The 18,392-nt window shown below is 60.5% G+C and overlaps 1 protein-coding gene across 1 annotated transcript; it reads right to left on the bottom strand.

Moving 5' to 3' along the window:
- Nucleotides 1–689: 689 nt before the first annotated feature.
- LOC117653315 (osmotic avoidance abnormal protein 3-like) lies at nucleotides 690–17,743 on the bottom strand. Its single transcript, XM_034398920.1, has 17 exons — nucleotides 17,634–17,743; nucleotides 13,424–13,506; nucleotides 10,821–10,976; nucleotides 9,729–10,014; nucleotides 9,289–9,397; nucleotides 9,031–9,218; nucleotides 8,517–8,656; nucleotides 5,960–6,233; nucleotides 5,473–5,647; nucleotides 5,354–5,398; nucleotides 5,045–5,270; nucleotides 4,676–4,836; nucleotides 4,384–4,484; nucleotides 4,105–4,298; nucleotides 3,695–3,818; nucleotides 2,722–2,910; nucleotides 690–981 (listed from the first exon to the last, which is right to left on the bottom strand). The coding sequence occupies exons 2-17, from the start codon at nucleotides 13,496–13,498 to the stop codon at nucleotides 872–874; spliced, it is 2,553 nt and encodes an 850-aa protein (XP_034254811.1). The 5' UTR covers nucleotides 13,499–13,506; nucleotides 17,634–17,743; the 3' UTR covers nucleotides 690–871.
- Nucleotides 17,744–18,392: the final 649 nt, after the last annotated feature.

The following is an 18,392-nucleotide window of genomic DNA, read 5'->3' as shown; positions in this document are numbered from 1 at the left end:
TGACCCCCCAATGGATTCCTCGTTCGAAGAGCAATCCATAGATGGGGTGACACGTTCGGTTCGAGTCCCATTTAGCGACTCTGGAGCTCAAACCGCGTCTAGAGTTTTGGCCGCCTCCACCGGTCTTCTGGCCCACTGTGCCCCGTGCGGCGCAGCGCTAGCAGGCCATCGCCGGTGACGAGTAATCAGTCCGCTTAGCGCGGACTCGCGAGCGCCGCGGCAGGGTGGCACCTCATGGTGGCACTCGCGGCGCGTGCTGGCTGCCGCAGAGCCACGCCAAACACTCGCTCCGTCTCTCTCGCACCCCCGCGGGACGCCCACTGGGCGCGAGAGAGACGGAGCGACGAAAGCGGTGTTCGGAACGAAACTGCTCACTGGCGCCCCGCGGCGGCGCTCCTTGCATCACCGCGGTCATGACCCACACCTCCGCGGTGCGCCCGTTACAATTTCTTTTTCGCGGTCGCCGGGGATCGAACATGGAACGGCACTGTGTGCTCGAACTGTCCCAAGTAATCCGCCCGCGGCGTATCATTGAAGCGCGCATTAGCGCCAGCATGGCGGGGCTCGCGTCGGATCGCGTGCCGCCGCGGGGTGGGGCGGGGTGGGCGGGGCGGGGCGGGGCGGGGTGGGGCGGGGTGGGGCGGGGTGGGGCGGGCTGTACACTGTGGCGTGGCGTCCGTCGTGCGTCCGGCCCGCTATTCGCCGGTTTGCGCCGCACCCCGTCGGCGTGGCGCTGGCTGGCCTCGACCGCCTACAAGACCGCAGCACGGCCGCGATGTCCATTTCTGCCACCAGTTCGGCGCCCTTCTCAAAACGCTGGCGGCAGCCTCGTGAGCCTCGTGGGGCCGTCTGGCGGCCCGGCCGCCGCGGGTCAGATGAGCTCGAAGGTGTGGAGGTCCCCGGCCGCCGTCTTGCGCTTGCGGTCCACGACGGGGAGGGCCTCCAGGCGCGCGGGTTTGCGCATCGCCATGTCGGGCGACCCTGGAACAGTCACAGCCAGTCACAGTTACAGTCGCGGTGACGTGAGAGAGAGATGCGCCTTTCTCCGTCTGAGGCGCCGGCCGGCGCGGCGAATGGGTTGCCTACCCGCGGCCGCCCCGGCGCACAGTGGGCCAGAAGACCGGTGGAGGCGGCCGAAATTCTAGACGCATTTTGTGCCCGAGCGTCGCTAAACAAGACTCGAACCGAACTCTGACCCCACCATTGGATTGCTCTCCTAACGAGGAGTCCAATGGTGGGGTCACACGTTCGGTTCGAGTCCTGTTTAACGACTCTAGAGATCAAAACGCGTCTAGAGCAGCGGTTCCCAACCTTTTGCGGTTCGCGACCCCAAATTTGTAGCCAAAACTTTCCGCGACCCCCAGGAAAAATTTCGCGACCCCACGCGACCCCTCCTTTAGCATGCCTTTGTTATGGAGTGCGATTATCTGCCTTAGTTTGGGAGCAGTATTGCCGCAAAGTTGATCAAAACGGTCACAAATGTCTTAAAAAATCGTGTTTTGGGCCGACTTTAAGCATCTACTGCGTCTGATCCGAGGCGGTAAATCGTCCTCCCTCAACGGGCAATTGGTCTTTGGACCTTCCTTTTGCATGCCTTTGTTACGGAGTGCGATTATCTGCCTTAGTTTGGGAGCAGTTTTGCCACAAAGTTGATCAAAACACGATTTTTCAGACATTTGTGACCGTTTTGATCAACTTTGCGGCAAAACTGTTCCCAAACTAAGGCACATAATCGCACTCCGTAACAAAGGCATGCTAAGGTAAGGTCTAAAGACCAATTGCCCGTTCGACACCCCCTCGGAACAAACGGCTATCTCCAAAGTGAGTGCAGACAAACGGCTATCTGTGAAAGTGCTGCAGACAAACGGCTATCTTTTTGACCCCCTGCAGACAAACGGCTAACTGTTTTCTCCACTTCCCGAGTTTGGATACTTATATATTTACAATCAATTGAGCCTGTCAAATTTGACCTTATCCAACAGATGTCAAAAGTTTGTCAGAGCAGATTGACACATAACATGAGTCTGTCACGTGCGTCTAACCTGAAAAAAACTCAAGGAACCCGGCCAACCCTAACCTCTCCCGAAAAGTCAGTTAGCCGTTTGTCTGCAGGGGGTCAAAAAGATAGCCGTTTGTCTGCAGCTCCTTCACAGATAGCCGTTTGTCTGCACTCCCTTTGGAGATAGCCGCTTGTTCCGACGAGGTGTCGCGTTGACGTAGGACGATTTACCGCCTCGGATCAGACGCAGTGGATGCTTAAAGTCGGCCCAAAACACGATTTTTTTACAGACATTTGTGACCGTTTAGACCAACTTTGCGGCAGTACTGCTTCCAAACTAAGGCAGATAATCACACTCCGTAACAAAGGCATGCAAAAGGAAGGTCCAAAGACCAATTGCCCGTTGAGGGAGGACGATTTACCGCCTCGGATCAGACGCAGTGGATGCTTAAAGTCGGCCCAAAACACGATCTTTTACAGACATTTGTGACCGTTTTGATCAACTTTGCGGCATTTAAGCAGCCAGTGCTCGGCGTGTGGGCCAGCCGGGAAAACACCGCGACCCCAGGCGACCCCAGCCACCTCGCCGCGACCCCTCGAAATTTTTTCGCGACCCCATTTGGGGTCGCGACCCCAAGGTTGGGAACCGCTGGTCTAGAGTTTCGGCCGCCTCCACCGATCTTCTGGCCCACTGTGCGGCGCACTCACTGCACTCCACTCACCGACCCAGCCGCCGCTCGCCGTCTGCCCCGAGCCCCAGCTGGAGTTGAGCTGCAGGGGGAGCACGGTGCCGCCGCCGCCACCGCCAGCGGCCCCGTTGGACGCGGCCACCCCCGCGGGCAGGCTGGTGTTGAGGGCGCCCATGGAGCTGTGCAGGTCCATGCCGTTGAGCCGGCTCTCCCTCACCACCCCTGCGGACCAGGGACAAAACAATTGACTTTTCTGACGCTCGCAGTCGTCGATATCTCTACGACATTGCCGCGTAAAGTGGTGCAAACTCGTTCAAACTCCGATTGCCTTGCCAGTCACTCTTCTCAGGCGTGCGGGTGGTTGTCACACCTGCCTCTTTTAGGCTCTGCCTCTGGTGTGATTTTCAACACTCGGTTGTGAGCCTTGGCGGCGAAAAGTTGGTCAAGATGATACGCGGATGTACTTACTAGTGCATGCCATGTACACGCTTCCTGATGCAGGCAACTCCCTATCCCTTATGCTTCAGTTAGCATGTACATGGCATGTATGCACTAAGTGCATGCTTGGCAGGCATGCTCCAGTTAGAGCATACAATGTACGCTCTTCGATTTGTAGAGTACGCGGGGGTGGTCTTTGGTCATTTGCCATGCCATGCTCGCCGTGTGGCGCTACTCGTCCATGCAAGTCCATGCGCTACCGAGGCGCCCCACAGTGGGCCAGAAACCGGCGGAGGCGGCCAAAAGTCTAGACGCGTTTTGAGCTCCGGAGTCGCTAAATGGGACTCGAACCGACCGTGTGACCCCACCAATGGATTGCTCTCCGGACGAGGAATCCATTGGTGGGGGTCACACGTTCGGTTCGAGTCCTGTTTAGCGACTCTGGAGCTCAAAACGCGTCTAGAATTTTGGCCGCCTCCGCCGGTTTCTGGCCCACTGTGCGCCCCGATGCGGGCCGTCGGGTCGGGCCATCCCCAGGGGGATGGGGTGCCGTTCCGTGGTTCCGTACCCCTCCACCTACTGATAACGCGCGCCGCGTCCCGCTGCGCCCGCGCCCGCGACAGCAGCTCGTTGGCGCGCCGCGGCTTGAAGTAGTTGCCGGCGATGTCCTCCGCCTCGCTGCGCGCCAGCCGCTGCGGAAGGGAGAAGGCGACACGTCAACCACGCAGCGCCACCAACGCACAGTGCCTCAGGTGGCGGTGGCCAAAACTCTCGACGCGTTTTGAGCTTCAGAGTCGCTAAGCAGGACTCGAACCGAACGGGTGACCCCACCATTCGATTCCTCGTTCGGAGAGCAATCCATTGGTGGGGTCACACGATCGGTTCGAGTCCTGTTTAGCGACTCTGGAGCTTAAAACGCGTCCGGGGTTTTGGCTGCCTCCACCGGTCTTCTGGCCCACTGTGAGACTCGGCGCTCACCTGCAGGATGATGGCGCTGCCCTCGTCCGAGCCGGGCGACGACGCGCGGTCCGAGTTGTCCGGGCTCACCTCCAGGCTGGCCGAGCCGTTGGCGCTGCTCTTGCTGGAGCCGCTGCTGGAGGCCGCCGCCGTGGCCGTCGCCCCGTTGGTCATGGCGTCCAGCGCGTGGCGCACGAACGCGTTGTCCAGCGGGACTGCGGCGCCATGCGTCATACGGCCGGTCAATACGCAACCCATCTATCTGCGCGTGTGTACAGTGTCGCGGACGAGTGCACTCACTGGCGGGCGGAAGTTTGGTGCGGGGGATGACCAGGTCGGGCAGGCGCCACCGCTCCGTGTCCTCGCTCCAGGTCGCCTCCTGCTTGATGCGCTCGATGTTGCTGCAAAGAGCAGAGGGTCAAGCGCGAATCCTTCAGATGGCACAAGGACTTTGGCATGCAGATAGCCGCCTGAAAGGTAGCCAAAAAGCCACACTCTGCCCCTGTAAGTAGGCAAAAGTGCTACTTTGTCCTGCACTCAGACGCTTAATCCGCCACTGCATGGGGTTGATATGGGCGTGGGTGGGCCTTACATGTAGTTGCACTCCTTCCTCAGCGTTGGCACGATCTTCTCCAGGATCTGGTTGACCAGCAGGAGCTGCCGCTGCTGCCGCCGTATCGTCTCCAGGTAGTCGGTCCTCTCGTTCTCGAATTCGCTCTGCAGGTCGGAGATCTCTCGGTCCAGCGCGCGCACCTGAAACCGGAGGCCACACTGTAAAGTACGCAGGCGCAGATGTAAAGGGGGAGGCGGTGGGGGCGCGGGCGTCGTTCTCCCCTGAAGGAGGTGAAGTCGCTTGGTCTCTCATCCCCCCGGACCCGGAGCTGTCTCTGGATCCACCCTTGAACGGCAAGCTCCCCCGTCCACGACGGCGAGGGTAGGGTGGGTGCCCCGCCACCCTCACCTTCTGGCGGTTCTTCCGCAGGGCCTCCGTCTTGACGCGCAGCTCCTCCTGGATGTCGTCGTACACCTTGAGCACCATGCCGTCCTCGTCCTCCACCTTGGCCAGCACCTCGGACAGCATCTGCAGGCGCTGCTGCGCGGCGCGGCGCCGCCGCATCCGCCGCTCCTTGAGGGCCGAGTCGTCGGCGCGCTCGCCGCCCACCATGGCCTGCTCCAGCTTCTGCAGCCTGGAACGGGGAGAGCAAACTCAGTCTGACTGCAGGAAACCGCGGAGAACTTCACCCAACTCGGAACCCAGAGCGCTGGTTACCTTTTCAGGACCTTCTCCCTGGCGTTGGTTTTCGAAGTCGCCTCGCTGGAAACGTAATTCCACACAAATGAAGTAAATAACAAAACGTTTGCTGTTTGGGAAGAGTGCGGTTCACTCACCTGTTGGCGTTGCTCTTCTGCTTCTGGGCCTCCACCTGCGCCATCTGCCCCTCGAACTGCGTGCGGAGGCGAGCCAGGTCCTCCTGCAGCTGGGCCTTGCTGTCCTGCTCGGCCTGGTACTGCGCGCGCAGCCGCACCATCTCCTGCTCGTACTCGCGCCGAATTTTCTCCGCGTCTGGGACAGGAAAGACTGGAAATGAAGCGCTTCCTTTCCTCTGGCCAGAAAACAAAGACCTCTGAGTTCTGGCGGTTCCGCCTTAGCTACTACCGCCATCGACCGCGAGGACTCAGAGGTCTCGTTTTTCCTGTCAGAGTGTAGGTCGACGCCCGCGGACGGCGGGGTAGGCAACCCAACCTACTCCTGCCCGGCCGACTACCATTACCATTAAGGGCTAGACCACACATGATCGTATGCCGTTTCGGGCCCGACACAGGCCCGCCTGCACTGCAAAACGAGACATGGCCGTCCTTACTCCGCGCGCCCTACCCAAGTCAACCTCCTCGCCGGCGGGGGCGGCGCCCAGCGAGGCCGCCAGTGCGCCCGCCGCCGTCCCCGAGGCCAGCAGCTCCTTCAGCTTGCGGATCTCGTCCTGGTACTCGCGCAGCATCGTGTCCTTGGGGTCCTCGTTGATGTGCGGCCGGTTGCTGATGTTCTTGGCGCGGTTGGCGTACCGCAGCGTGGACAGCGTCTCGTCGTAGTTGTTGTCGGCGGGGGACAGGCACGCCACCATCAGCGTCTTGGTGTTGCCGCCCAGCGAATCCTGCAAGTTTGGAGAGCCACATTGGATACCTCACAATAACACGAGACGTAGTTAGTTGGAACTAGCCGCCAGTACGAAGTTGACGGCCCGAAAAGATGAACAGTTTGATCAATTCTTCGTTGATTTTGCGGCAGCGGCGTGGACGCGCTCGCTCCATGTACATTGGCCGGGCAAACAGAAATTACAGCCGTAAAACGGGGGATTTCTGTTTACCTCCACTTGTTGTCCCTGCGGACTTGTCACCACCGCCTCGCACGCCACGCCCTGCAGGGTCGAAGGGCAGGGCGTGGCAGGGCGTGGCAGGGCGTGGCAGGGCGTGGCAAGGCGTGGCAGGGCTGCATCGACCCGTAGGGCCGTAGGGCCAGTAGGGCCATTCGGCCATCCGCGGCCCTTGGCTTGGTGACTACGCCACGCCATCCCTGAATGCCCCGGCAGGCGGCCGGGCTGCCGGGGTGCCGGGCCGAGACGCGTGTTGACCCTGCCCTCATCGGCACTCGCTCCCCTGCCGCCCCGCAGGCCGCAGGCTGCCCCTCGCGAGCCATCGATTGTGTCGGTATATCGAGTGGCAATGCCCCGCCCGGAGTCCGCGCGAGTCCGCGTCGTCCCTCCCCGCCGTGCCGCGTGCCGCCGACTTCACGGCCAGCGCGTGCCACTGCCCCTACACTGCCCGGACCGATTCCGAGAGTCGTTTTGGTCGCTCTGTCTCTCTCGCACCTGTGCGGGACGCCTTATGAGTGCGGGAGAGACAGAGCGACGAAAGCGACTCTCGGAACCAGTCCGCTGCTGGCCGGGCCTCTTGCCGTCTTGTCAATCCCGTGTGGAACAGATAGGCTGAATGCAAGCTGAACCGCGTCTGAATTTTCAGTCCGTTTTCAGACGCCAGTCAGGCCTCAGTCAGACCGCGTTAAGACGAGATTCAGGCCGTTCGCGACACGAGCAAGGTATGAATGCCGTCTGACGAGCGTCTGACTGGTGTCTGCAAGTGGACTGAACGCGGTCTGAAAAGCGGCTTAGTTTCAGACCGCGTTCAGTCCGTTTTCATTCCGTATTCAGTCCGTATTCAGGCCCACGCCTGGCCGCCCGAAAAAAACGTCGACAGCGTCCAAAACGAAGACCTGCCGGCCGAGGCCTCGTGTTGAACTCGGGACAAGGCGCATGGAATACCGGTGCGTGAATCCGCTTGGCCAGAGCGACTTCTGTGGAGAGATGTGGGACGCTGCGATCCCATTCTGCTGACCAAAGCTTGCTGATACGGTTGAGACATGTGATGTGTGAGTTAAACCTTTTCCAAGTGGGGTAGAAACGGGTTTGCCTCTGTCTGGTGTTGTAGTGGAGAACAATCTTACTCTTTTCCGTGGCTATGATTTTTAGGGTTGTGCCATTTTAAAACGTAAAGAGCCTTTCTTCCAAGTAGTTCTCTCCGCAGCGTAATACGTATCAGCAAGCTTTGGCCAGCAGAATGGGATCGCAGCGTCCCCATCCCTCCACAGAAGTCGCTCTGGCCAAGCGGATTCACGCACCGGTATTCCATGCGCCTTGTCCGGAGTTCAACACCAGGCCTCGGCCGGCAGGTCTTCGTTTTGGACGCTGTCGACGTTTTTTTCGGGCGGCCAGGCGTGGGCCTGAATACGGACTGAATACGGAATGAAAACGGACTGAACGCGGTCTGAAACTAAGCCGCTTTTCAGACCGCGTTCAGTCCACTTGCAGACACCAGTCAGACGCTCGTCAGACGGCATTCATACCTTGCTCGTGTCGCGAACGGCCTGAATCTCGTCTTAACGCGGTCTGACTGAGGCCTGACTGGCGTCTGAAAACGGACTGAAAATTCAGACGCGGTTCAGCTTGCATTCAGCCTATCTGTTCCACACGGGATGTTTAAACTCCGGCACGGAGGAGCAAGGACCGCACGCGCCGCGTGGCGGTTGTTGCCCCTCCAGAAGGATTGGCCTGGCCTGGCCATGCAGGCCGCCGACTGGTTCCGAAGATCAGCGAAGGGGGTATGCCGGTCGCTAGCGGAAGGTATGAAGGTCTCTGATTGGTCGAGTCCTCCCACTCTGGCCAGAAAACGAAGACCTCGAGCTAGTCGAGCTCTCGCGGTTGGGGGCCTTTTCAGTAGCGGCAAGGCGAGAATTCAGTCTTTGGTTTCTTGTCAAAGTGAAGTGGTCGAAACCTCCCTCCAGCGATCTTTGGAACCAGTCGGCTGGCCAACTGCGCGGTACGCGGCCAACCCCGTCATGCTCCCGGTCGATGAAGCCCGACGGACGACGCCCGATTGTATACCTGCAGCAGTCGGGTGAGCTTCGAGTCCCGGTACGGGATGTGCTTGCTCTTGCCGTCCACCAGCGCCGAGATGACGTTGCCGAGCGCCGACAGCGACAGGTTGATCTTCATGGCCTCCTTCAGCCTCTCCCCGGTGGCACCTGTTGGCAATCGCAGTTCATCGGTACCGGAGCGGCGGCGTGCTCGAAGCCGCACCCCCACCGCAAGAACCGCTCTGCCGTGCGATTCTGAAGGAAAGCCCCGTCGCTCTCTCTCTCTCTCTCTCTCTCTATCTCTCTCTCTCTCTCTCTCTCTCTCTGTCTCTGTCTCTCTCTCTCTCTCTCTCTCTCTGTCTCTCTCTCTGTCTCTCTGTCTCTCTCTGTCTCTCTGTCTCTTCCCTCTCTCTCTCTCTCTCTCTCTCTCTCTCTCTCTCTCTCTCTCTCTCTCTCTCTCTCTCTCTCTCTCTCTCTCTCTCTCTCTCTCTCTCTCTCGTGTCCCTGCGCTGCGGGGTGCCCCAAGTGCGACAGAGACGTACCGGTCTTGGACTGGCGCTCACTGCCGGCCAGGTCCACGAGGTTCAGCTTGCCGCGGCGGATGCGGCCCGACGAGAGGCACGACGTGAGCTCCTTGTCGCTCAGCCTGTCGGCGCGCGCCGACGCGGGCGCCTTGAAGCCGTCCTCCAGGGCCATGGTCTCCAGCGAGATGCTGAAGATGGAGTGGGACCTGCGGGCACACTGTCGGTCACGACGCCGTCCTCGTGTGGGACACTGATACAGTGGCCATGTTTCCGAACCTGGAGGACTCAGAGTTCATGAGCGTGGCGCCCACGGATCTGTTGCGCCAGCCCTTGTCCATGAGGCGCTCGCAGTCCGCCACGCTCTGCACCGGGTGCGAGGAGAGGTCTGTGAAGCAGAGGGTGGTCAGTCTCCCGGACACGGTGGACACCGCGCAGCACCGCGCAGTGCCCAGTGGGCCAGAAGGCCGGTGGAGGCGGTCGAAATCCCAGACGCGTTTTGTCCTCATACTAGTCGCTAAATGGGATACTCGAACCGAAGGTGTGACCCCACCAATGGATTGCTCTCCGAACGAGGAAGCCATTGCAGAGGTCACACTCTCGGTTCGAGTCCTGTTTAGCGACTCTGGGGCTCAAAACGCGTCTAGAGTTTTGGCCGCCGACGCTGGTCTCTGGTCTTGGCCCACAGTGCAGGCTCCAGGTCGAGGCCCGGGACTCACCGTGGACGTAGACGCCCCTCTCCGCATTCTCGCGCAGCTCCAGGCCGCGTCGAGGGTCGCTGCCCAGCAGGTCCCGGATCTCCTCGTTGTAGATCTCGAGGTAGGAGGCCAGGACCAGGAAGCGGTGCTTGGCGTCCACGGACACGGCCTCGAACACGTGCTCGAAGGCGCGGGGGATGATGCCGCGCTGGTTGGCCGGCTCGCGGACGCCCTGCATGGTGAAGCTCTTGCCGCATCCCGTCTGGCCGTACGCGAAGACGGTGCTGTTGTAGCCCTCCAGCACGCCCTGTCGAGAGAGACAACATTTAGCATCGTCGGACTGGTGGACAATCCAGTGAACCACTGCGACCTGCACTGGTAAAACTAAAGCGCAGTACTGAGCTTCGTTGAAGCATGCAACGCGGAGTGCACTGCAGGCTTGGTCGGTGCGGGTCAGGTCACACGCTGCGCGCGGAAGGGGTTGACTCGCAGCCCACAGTGTCACAATAACTCGAAAGTTGCAAAAAATAGATAAATGTTGACGTAGATTTGGACTAGGAAGGCCCCGACGCCCTTCTTGAAGCGCACGACAACGTTTCATGATAATAGCCCCCATGCATTTAGATAGGAGGAATGGAGCCTTCAAAGGAGCGCGTGAGCTCTGGTGCGCTTGAAGAAGGCCGTGCGGACTGTACTCTTCACGGAAGGCGCTATCTTACGCCAGAGTTTTACCAGTGTGAGTTGAAATCTACGTCAATGTTCTTGTTTTTCTCTTTTTTTTTGCACGTTTTGTGTCCTGGTGACACTGTGGGCTGCTAGGCGACCCCTTCCGCACGCAGCGTGTGACCTTGCACCGCACTGCACTCCGCGTTGCATGTTCCCGCCTCGCCGTTGCGCTCTTGATTGACGTGCAACTCGAATGCGCGCGCGTTCCGCCACGGTTCCGCCGGACTGCCGGACTGGAGCGATTACCGCCTAATTGTCGACCTCACGGCACTGCGCAGCGCTTTCACCCCGCTCTGTCTCTCTCGCACTCACGGTTCGCCCCGGCGGGCACGAGGGAGACAGAGCGATGAAGCGCGCAAGGTCACGGCGACGACGCGCCGGGCTCACCTCGACCAGCGGGTAGGCGATCTCGTTGTAGAGGTTCTCGGTGTTGGAGCCCGTCGGGTACACGCCGTCGAAGGTGAACGTCTTGGGCGGCGCCGACGGGTCGCCCGGGTTCTGGATGCTGCAGGTGCATCGCTGGAGGTCCATGGCCACCACACACTGCGGCCAGACAGAGAAGTCGCTTGGAAACATCCCCAAAATGATTTTCGTAGTGTGAGTGGATGTGCGCGCGTGGCGGCATGTAGACTCGTGCGGCCACGGGCGTGCTTGTTGAGGGGGTTCATGTTGTTGCAGTCGTGTTGCTGCTGGCTGGCGGCCTGTTATGTGGGTCACGTCACATCAAGCCATCGATTCCACCCACGCCGACATGCCGCCGTGCCGCGCCGCTCCGGCCGTGCGGAGTGCGACGTGGACGTCGGCCGGGAGTCACCGCGACGTCATTCCGACACCACGCCGACGTCACCCTCCCCCGGGGCCCGGCAAATCCCGCCGTAATTCAAGCAGCTTTAAACCGCGGCCCTCCCCCGAGTGCCCCGATCCATCACCCCGAAGGAGGGCCGCCCCGCCGCACCCCGCCGCACCCCACCCCGCCCCGCCCCGCGTTCAGCCCTGCGGCCCCCGCGGGGTACCGTCGCGGCGCTGGACGCAGACGGCCCGACCTACTAACGCCCCCACGGGGGCGTCGCCGGGAGGGGAGGGGGGGGGAACAGTCGAAAAGGCATCAGGGTGCACGAACACGGAGTAGGCGGCGGCGGGGCGGCGGGGCGGCGGGTGTCTGGCTGGAGGGGTCAGCGGGGGCCGCGCCGGGGAAGGTAATGGTCAGCACGCAGCGGCGTAGTGCTGCAGACTGATTCCGAGAGTCGTTTTCGTCGCTCTGTCTCTCTCTCACGCATGGGACGTCCAGCAAGTGCGAGAGAGACACAGCGACGGGGACGACTCTCGGAATTAGCCTGTAGGAAATCAGTGGCGGAGCGGGGAGCCGTTGGGGTGGACAGGTAATTGAAAGCGCCCCGAAGGGCCACGCGCCGACGCCGCGCCGCCGAGAGCCCCTCCCTCCCCCCGCCCTACGCCACTGGTGCCGCCCGGCCCGGCACACCGGCCCGCCCCTACGCCGCTTGCAAATCCGTCACTGCCACCCACAACCCACACACCGCGGGCGCCGCGTGCACGGCGTGGGCGCGAAGGCCCAAAGGCCCGCCCATTCACACGTGCTTCGATCCGAGTGTCCCGGGTCCCTGAGTGCCCTAAAGGCGCCACCAGTATCGCCCCGCGCCCTGCACCGCCAGTGTGGTGGACGCGGGGCGGTGCGGCCCGTGTGGCCGAGTGACGGTTGGGGTAGGCCGCCGGCTGGCGTTGCTCAGCGTTGCTCCGCGGGTTGCCTGTACGGCCGAACCGGGAAGGGCTCTAAGTCCTCGCGGTCGAGAGCCACTGCAGTGGTGACCAAGGCGCCAGTGGCCCTTAGAGCTCGGGGAGTTACCTCTACCAAGTGAGCACCAGAAAATTAATGAGTAGCGCGCGCTGCCGCCGTCGTTCACGCTTCGTTTCCAGTGGTGCGGCGCCGAGCGCGGCCAGACCAGACCGGACCAGGCCAAACCAACGATCCACCGAACATCGAACCAGATCCGAACAAGCGATGTGTACCGCACTCCGCCGGGCTGCCACAGGGCTGCCCTCTCGCCGTGCGTGTCCCGCGCCGCTACCCTGTTTCGCAATCCAACAACAATAAGAGCGGAACAATCGGTTGTTCAGCTGTTATTGTTGTTTTTTTAGGGGGGGATTGATCGCGCGTATTAACAAGTGGTTTTCCGAAAAAAAGAAGAAACAGTTGGTTTGCAGTGTACTACCCTTGGCGTCACCTCGTGAAGGTCGCCGTCTGGCACGCTAATGCGACGACAACACCTGTAATTTGGTGTCATCCTTTTTCCGTCCTGCCCGGCCCAGTCAGACCTACCCTGGGCCTTACCCTGGGCCCTACCCCACTCCGACATGGCATTGGCAATGAGAGAAACCGTGATTAATTTAACACGCAGGTCGGTCGACGAGCAACATACCACTGGCAGCACCCCCTCCACCCCGAACTACGCCTTGACGGGCCCCACCGGGCTGTCCGATGGGCGGACATGAGTTGTCCCGAAGTCGCTTTGTCATACCCCCACCACTTCCCCCGTCACGAACACACCACGTGGGGGTTTGGCTTCTCACAGATTAACCTGTGGGAACTGTCGGCCGTTTAATTGTCTTTCATCCCTCTCGTGTGTGCGGTGTGCTGGCATGTCATGGCCGACGCCCGCCACCCGCCCAAGGCCAATGCGGCCGGCTCGATCCACGCAAACAGTTAGTTAAGCACATAATACCGTTTATTAATTTTTGCCGGCTTTGTTATGGACCGACAAAGTGTTCCCATAACAATCGACATTCGACCACCTCCGACCTTCTCCGTGACACGAAGCTACGTATCCCTATCTCCGGACAATCCCACACATGCGAAGCGGAAGGAAAGGTTAGGGTCAAACGCGCAATTTTTTCCCCTGCCATGAAGATTGTTACGATAAAACATAAACTTTTGTAAAAAAAAAATCAGCGTCGCTTTTTCAGCTGTAGCTTACCTTGCACTTCATCTCCTTCTCTCGCGTGTTCATCGGGCGGCAGCGCACCACCACCTTGACGTTCTCCGACCCCATGGTGGCTGCTGCAACACAACACGAGAAGCAAGTCAGTGCCTCGGGCGAGGGTAGCCACCCCACAGAGACATTCACAGGCGGCGTTCTGATACCGTGGCATTGCCCACTGAAAGAGGAGTCCACTGGCACCATCGTGGTCTTGATTCTTCCTTTTAAACGATTATCTAACTCAAATTGAGACCGGGACTAAACTCCAGTCCCCATCACAGAGATTGCACAGTGTAGGTCACCTGTCCATAGACCTGTTTACAAACAGGTCGCCTACACTGTGCAACCTCTGAGTCATGCGGATGACCGCGCCCGCGCCTGAACAGAAAAAAAAACACTAGGAAAGGTGGGGGAGGAAGTCGCGAATGGGACTGGAAACGAGAAAAACGAGGAAATTGGCAAGAAACAGGTGATTTGCATTGAGTGTGCGGGTGCGCCTCGGGTTTCCCTCGGGTTCGGGTTCCCCGAAGCGAAGCGCGGCCTCGCGGTGGGTCTCGGTCGCGTGGGCAGCGCCTGTTAGCCCCGTCCGGCCAATGCGTTACTGCCCTGCCGCGCCGCGCTTTCTGACCTGCCTACATTGCCTATGTTCTCCGGCAGAACTCATCAGGCCCGCCCGGAGCTCCGCAGGTGACCGGGTCGCCGCCAGGCCGCCATGAGTCACAGCCTTGGGTAGGGAATTCCGGCCAGCGGTCAGCACTGCAAATCCAGAGGGAAGTTTCCTTGCCGCAAAACTGACACGTTTGCTTGCCAGACACCGGGATGCCCTATCGGAATGCCTAATTTTGGCATTCCGATCGGCTAGAGCAGCGGTTCCCAACCTTGGGGTCGCGACCCCAAATGGGGTCGCGAAAAAATTTTGAGGGGTCGCGGCGAGGTGGCTGGGGTCGCCTGGGGTCGCGGTGGTTTCCCGGCTGGTCCACACGCCGAGCACTGGCTGCTTAAATGCCGCAAAGTTGATCAAAACGGTCACAAATGTGTGTAAAAGATCGTGTTTTGGGTCGACTTTAAGCATCCACTGCTTCTGATCCGAGGCGGTAAATCGCCCTCCCTCAACGGGCAATTGGTCTTTGGACCTTCCTTTTGCATGCCTTTGTTACGGAGTGCAATTATCTGCCTCAGTTTGGAAGCAGTACTGCCGCAAAGTTGGTCTAAACAGTCACAAATGTCTGTGAAAAATCGTGTTTTGAGCCGACTTTAAGCATCCACTGCGTCTGATCCGAGGCGGTAAATCGCCCTCCCTCAACGGTCAATTGGTCTTTAGACCTTCCTTTAGCATGCCTTTGTTACGGAGTGCGATTATCTGCCTTAGTTTGGGAGCAGTTTTGCCACAAAGTTGATCAAAACACGATTTTTCAGACATTTGTGACCGTTTTGATCAACTTTGCGGCAAAACTGCTCCCAAACTAAGGCAGATAATCGCACTCCGTAACAAAGGCATGCTAAAGGAAGGTCTAAAGACCAATTGACCGTTGAGGGAGGGCGATTTACCGCCTCGGATCAGACGCAGTGGATGCTTAAAGTCGGCTCAAAACACGATTTTTCACAGACATTTGTGACTGTTTAGACCAACTTTGCGGCAGTACTGCTTCCAAACTGAGGCAGATAATTGCACTCCGTAACAAAGGCATGCAAAAGGAAGGTCCAAAGACCAATTGCCCGTTGAGGGAGGGTGATTTACCGCCTCGGATCAGAAGCACTGGATGCTTAAAGTCGACCCAAAACACGATCTTTTACACACATTTGTGACCGTTTTGATCAACTTTGCGGCATTTAAGCAGCCAGTGCTCGGCGTGTGGGCCAGCCGGGAAACCACCGCGACCCCAGGCGACCCCAGCCACCTCGCCGCGACCCCTCAAAATTTTTTCGCGACCCCATTTGGGGTCGCGACCCCAAGGTTGGGAACCGCTGGGCTAGAGTGCCGAAATTTGGCAGTTATTGTGGAATGCCAAAAATCGGGGTTCAAACGAATGCCATTCTCTGGCTAGGTTAGACCTAAATTCGGCATTCCGATTGAGATTCCGGTGCAGAGAATGCAAATTTTCGGCATTCTAGTGCGCCAAGTTCTGGCAAGCAACGAAACCTGCCGCTTGAATGGCAGTGAGTTTTTAGCACTCGACGCCGATTGTGATCTGGCAAGCGGTGCAACAGCGCGCTCGCTGGTCGTGGGGGCGGGCATGGCGGGCATGTCGTGCCGGCTCGCAGAGATGGGGTGCGGATACTCGCTTTGCGTTATCTGCTGGAGACTGGCGGGGGTGGGGCGGGGCGGGGCGGGGCGCGGCGGGGCGGCCGGTGGACGGCGGCGGCAGCATGGCGCCCGCGAATGCCCGGGTAGGCAACTGGGCGGCACGCGCGCTCGGCGGGCTGGCCTACCCGCCGCTTGGCAGGCGCTCGGCTCCAGCGAGGGCCGCCAGGGCTCCGGTCGCCCCACCTACAGTGGGTCAGAAGACCAGTGGAGGCGATCAAAATGCCGGACGCTTTTTGAGCTTCAGAGTCGCTAAGTGGGACTCGAACGGAACGTGTTACCCCATCAATGGATTGCTCCCCGAACGAGGATCAATCTGTGGTGGGGTGCGAGTCCTGTTTAGCGACTCTGGAGCTCAAAAAGCGTCTTGAGTTTTGGCCGCCTCCACCGGTCTTCTGGCCCACTGTGCGCCTTCGCCTCGCTGCAGCCGCTACAGCCACAACTAACGCCACAGTCCCAGTCGCTCGTGCACATCGCGTTACGTTGCTCGGAAATGGACATGTCAACACGGCGGCCGCCACACTCGGAGGACCTGCACGCGAAAGCGGAAACCCTCTTCGCGGCCTGGCGGGCGGAAACGCGAAAGCCACACGATGACTTCCGGTGAGTCGACCAACGACCTGCCGCTGTCTTTGAAGAGACCGCGGCGTCACGGCCGGGAACCCGAAAACCCCTGCCTTCCAGGTGAGAGGGGGCGGGGGCGGGGGGCTGACAGGTGAAAAATGAACCCTTGGCCCTTCGGGTCAATGAAACCGCGCACCGCGCCTCACCGACAGGCCGGCAGGGCAGGGCGGCGAAATCCCGCCGCGTTTTCTCCTGCGCCGCCCAAGTGGTGCAACTCGGGCTTCGCGGCTTCGCGGCTTCGCGGCTTCGCGGTCACGACCGTGACGTCGGCGAGGTCCGCGGCGGACGCGCGGCTTTCGAGGGCCTTCGTGTCGCTCCGTGTCGGCGCGCCGGGGCCTCGGCCGGGGCTTTCGGAGGCGATCCAATCATTGCAGCAATCTGCGTAATTGTGTATCGACTCGGCCGGAGGACAGAAACTGATCATCGTGACGTCAGAGGCGCGACCACGATGTCCTTTCAATGTTGCCTCTTTCGGCTTGTCGCTTTTCGGGCCTCGGCCCGGCCCCTCAAACAGCCTACATGATGCCGATGCCCTTCCCCCGAGGGGGCCGAGAACGAGGCTCTGTTTGGACTGCAATTATTGATCGACCAGGCAAGCCGGCCAGCGAAATGGAACACACCCAGGTACCTCGGCCGGCCCTAATGTTTAACTTTGCAGATGGATTCCCCCGTGCTGGCCGTGCTGGCCGTGCTGCGGGACCCTCGCCCGCCATCCGGCAATCTGGCACAAGGTCAGCCCGGGGGGCTGCCAGCCTGGCCTAGTGGGCCTGGCCGGGCGCGCTTGGCGTGACCAGCACGGGGCGTCGGCCCGGTCGACCCCCCGCCGACTCGGCGGACTCGGCCTCCGCGGCGGACTCGCCGTGCTCGCCGTGCTGGGCGTGTTTACAGCGGCGCGGCTTGCACGGCCGCGGGGCCCTCGGCCTTCGGGCCCTTGGCACAATTAGCAGTGCACTCACGGAGCACCGCGCGGCGCGTAAACAAACGGAAAGTGGTTCCCCCACGCCCGGCACGCTAAAATGATTTCTAATTTATCCACCGGTCTACTACGTGCCTGACAACCACATCAAGTCCGACAGGCGCGTATCTAAACTCAAATTAAAGGGGGGGGGAGAATGTCGCACCTTTTGCCTACTTACTGGTGGATTGTATCACAAATTGCCTACAGGCGTTTTATTAAGGGTGAAAGTAGGGGGCTGACCACGAGCTGGATACGCGTCTATTCCTTCTATTTATATCTTCCAATTTCTTTTATATGATTATTTGTGGCACCCGCGGGTTTACCGTTTGTCTGACGTCGTGGTCCCGGGTGACCCTGGTGACAGGGGAGGCTCGTCAGGGGCGCAGGGCCGGCACATGGTCGGCGGGGCGCTCAGCAGCTCGGCGGAACTCCGCGGCGGGCGCGGGGCGGGGCGCGGGGCGGGGCGCGGGGCGCGGCGCGGCCAGTCCGGACGGCGGACGGCACCGACGGCGACGACGCGACCACCGCGTCCAGCACGAGCATGGCCGCGAGGGAGCTGCGCTTCGCGTCGCGAGTGGGCGGGCTGGTGACCAGCTCGGCGTCAGCGCTGTCCCGGCCGAACTGGCCACGGCCACGCCGGCGCGGCCTGGCTGGGCCCGGCCTGCCCTCCGCCGCGGCCCCGCCACCCCCTCCGGGGCACACGGGGCGCGAGGGGCGCGACCCCCACCACCGCGAGCCGGCACTCGGGCGCCGAAAAGCGTGCCGCCGCGGCGGTCAGTTGGCCCGCCGACCCGCCACCGCATTCCCGAAGCTTGGCTTGTTTGTTTACCAGTGGAAGTTGCCGTTGCCCTGCTGCGTCAAGCTTCTGCACACAATGTAAGGGTGCACTTCCTCGTAAAGAGGAGTCCGCCGCTGCATGCCCAGCTTCGCTGAAGAGTAATTCGTGAATTTCTGTTTGTTTGCTTTGTTCAGCTGAACGAACAATGTCGTTCGTGATGACGCATCGTTTCTGCCAGAGCACGGCGCGAAACGGCGCGGGAGCTTGTGTGCGGAGGCTCTGGCGGCTTTGGGTCATGATAAGG

This window comes from Thrips palmi, unplaced genomic scaffold (genome assembly GCF_012932325.1).
Source record: "Thrips palmi isolate BJ-2018 unplaced genomic scaffold, TpBJ-2018v1 HiC_scaffold_8, whole genome shotgun sequence".
Taxonomy (NCBI): Eukaryota; Metazoa; Arthropoda; class Insecta; order Thysanoptera; family Thripidae; genus Thrips; species Thrips palmi.
The sequence above is the reverse complement of the archived record's forward strand: the minus strand, read 5'-3'. Positions and strand labels throughout refer to the sequence as shown.

Excerpts from the sequence above, each read along its gene's own strand:
- LOC117653315 (XM_034398920.1), bottom strand. The coding sequence starts at position 13,498 with ATGGGGTCGGAGAACGTCAAGGTGGTGGTGCGCTGCCGCCCGATGAAC. Across the intron at positions 9,219-9,288 it reads ATGAACTCTGAGTCCTCCAG|GTCCCACTCCATCTTCAGCA; the intron begins GTTCGGAAACAT and ends GTGTGCCCGCAG. Across the intron at positions 982-2,721 it reads GGCGAGCGGCGGCTGGGTCG|GGTCGCCCGACATGGCGATG; the intron begins GTGAGTGGAGTG and ends TGACTGTTCCAG.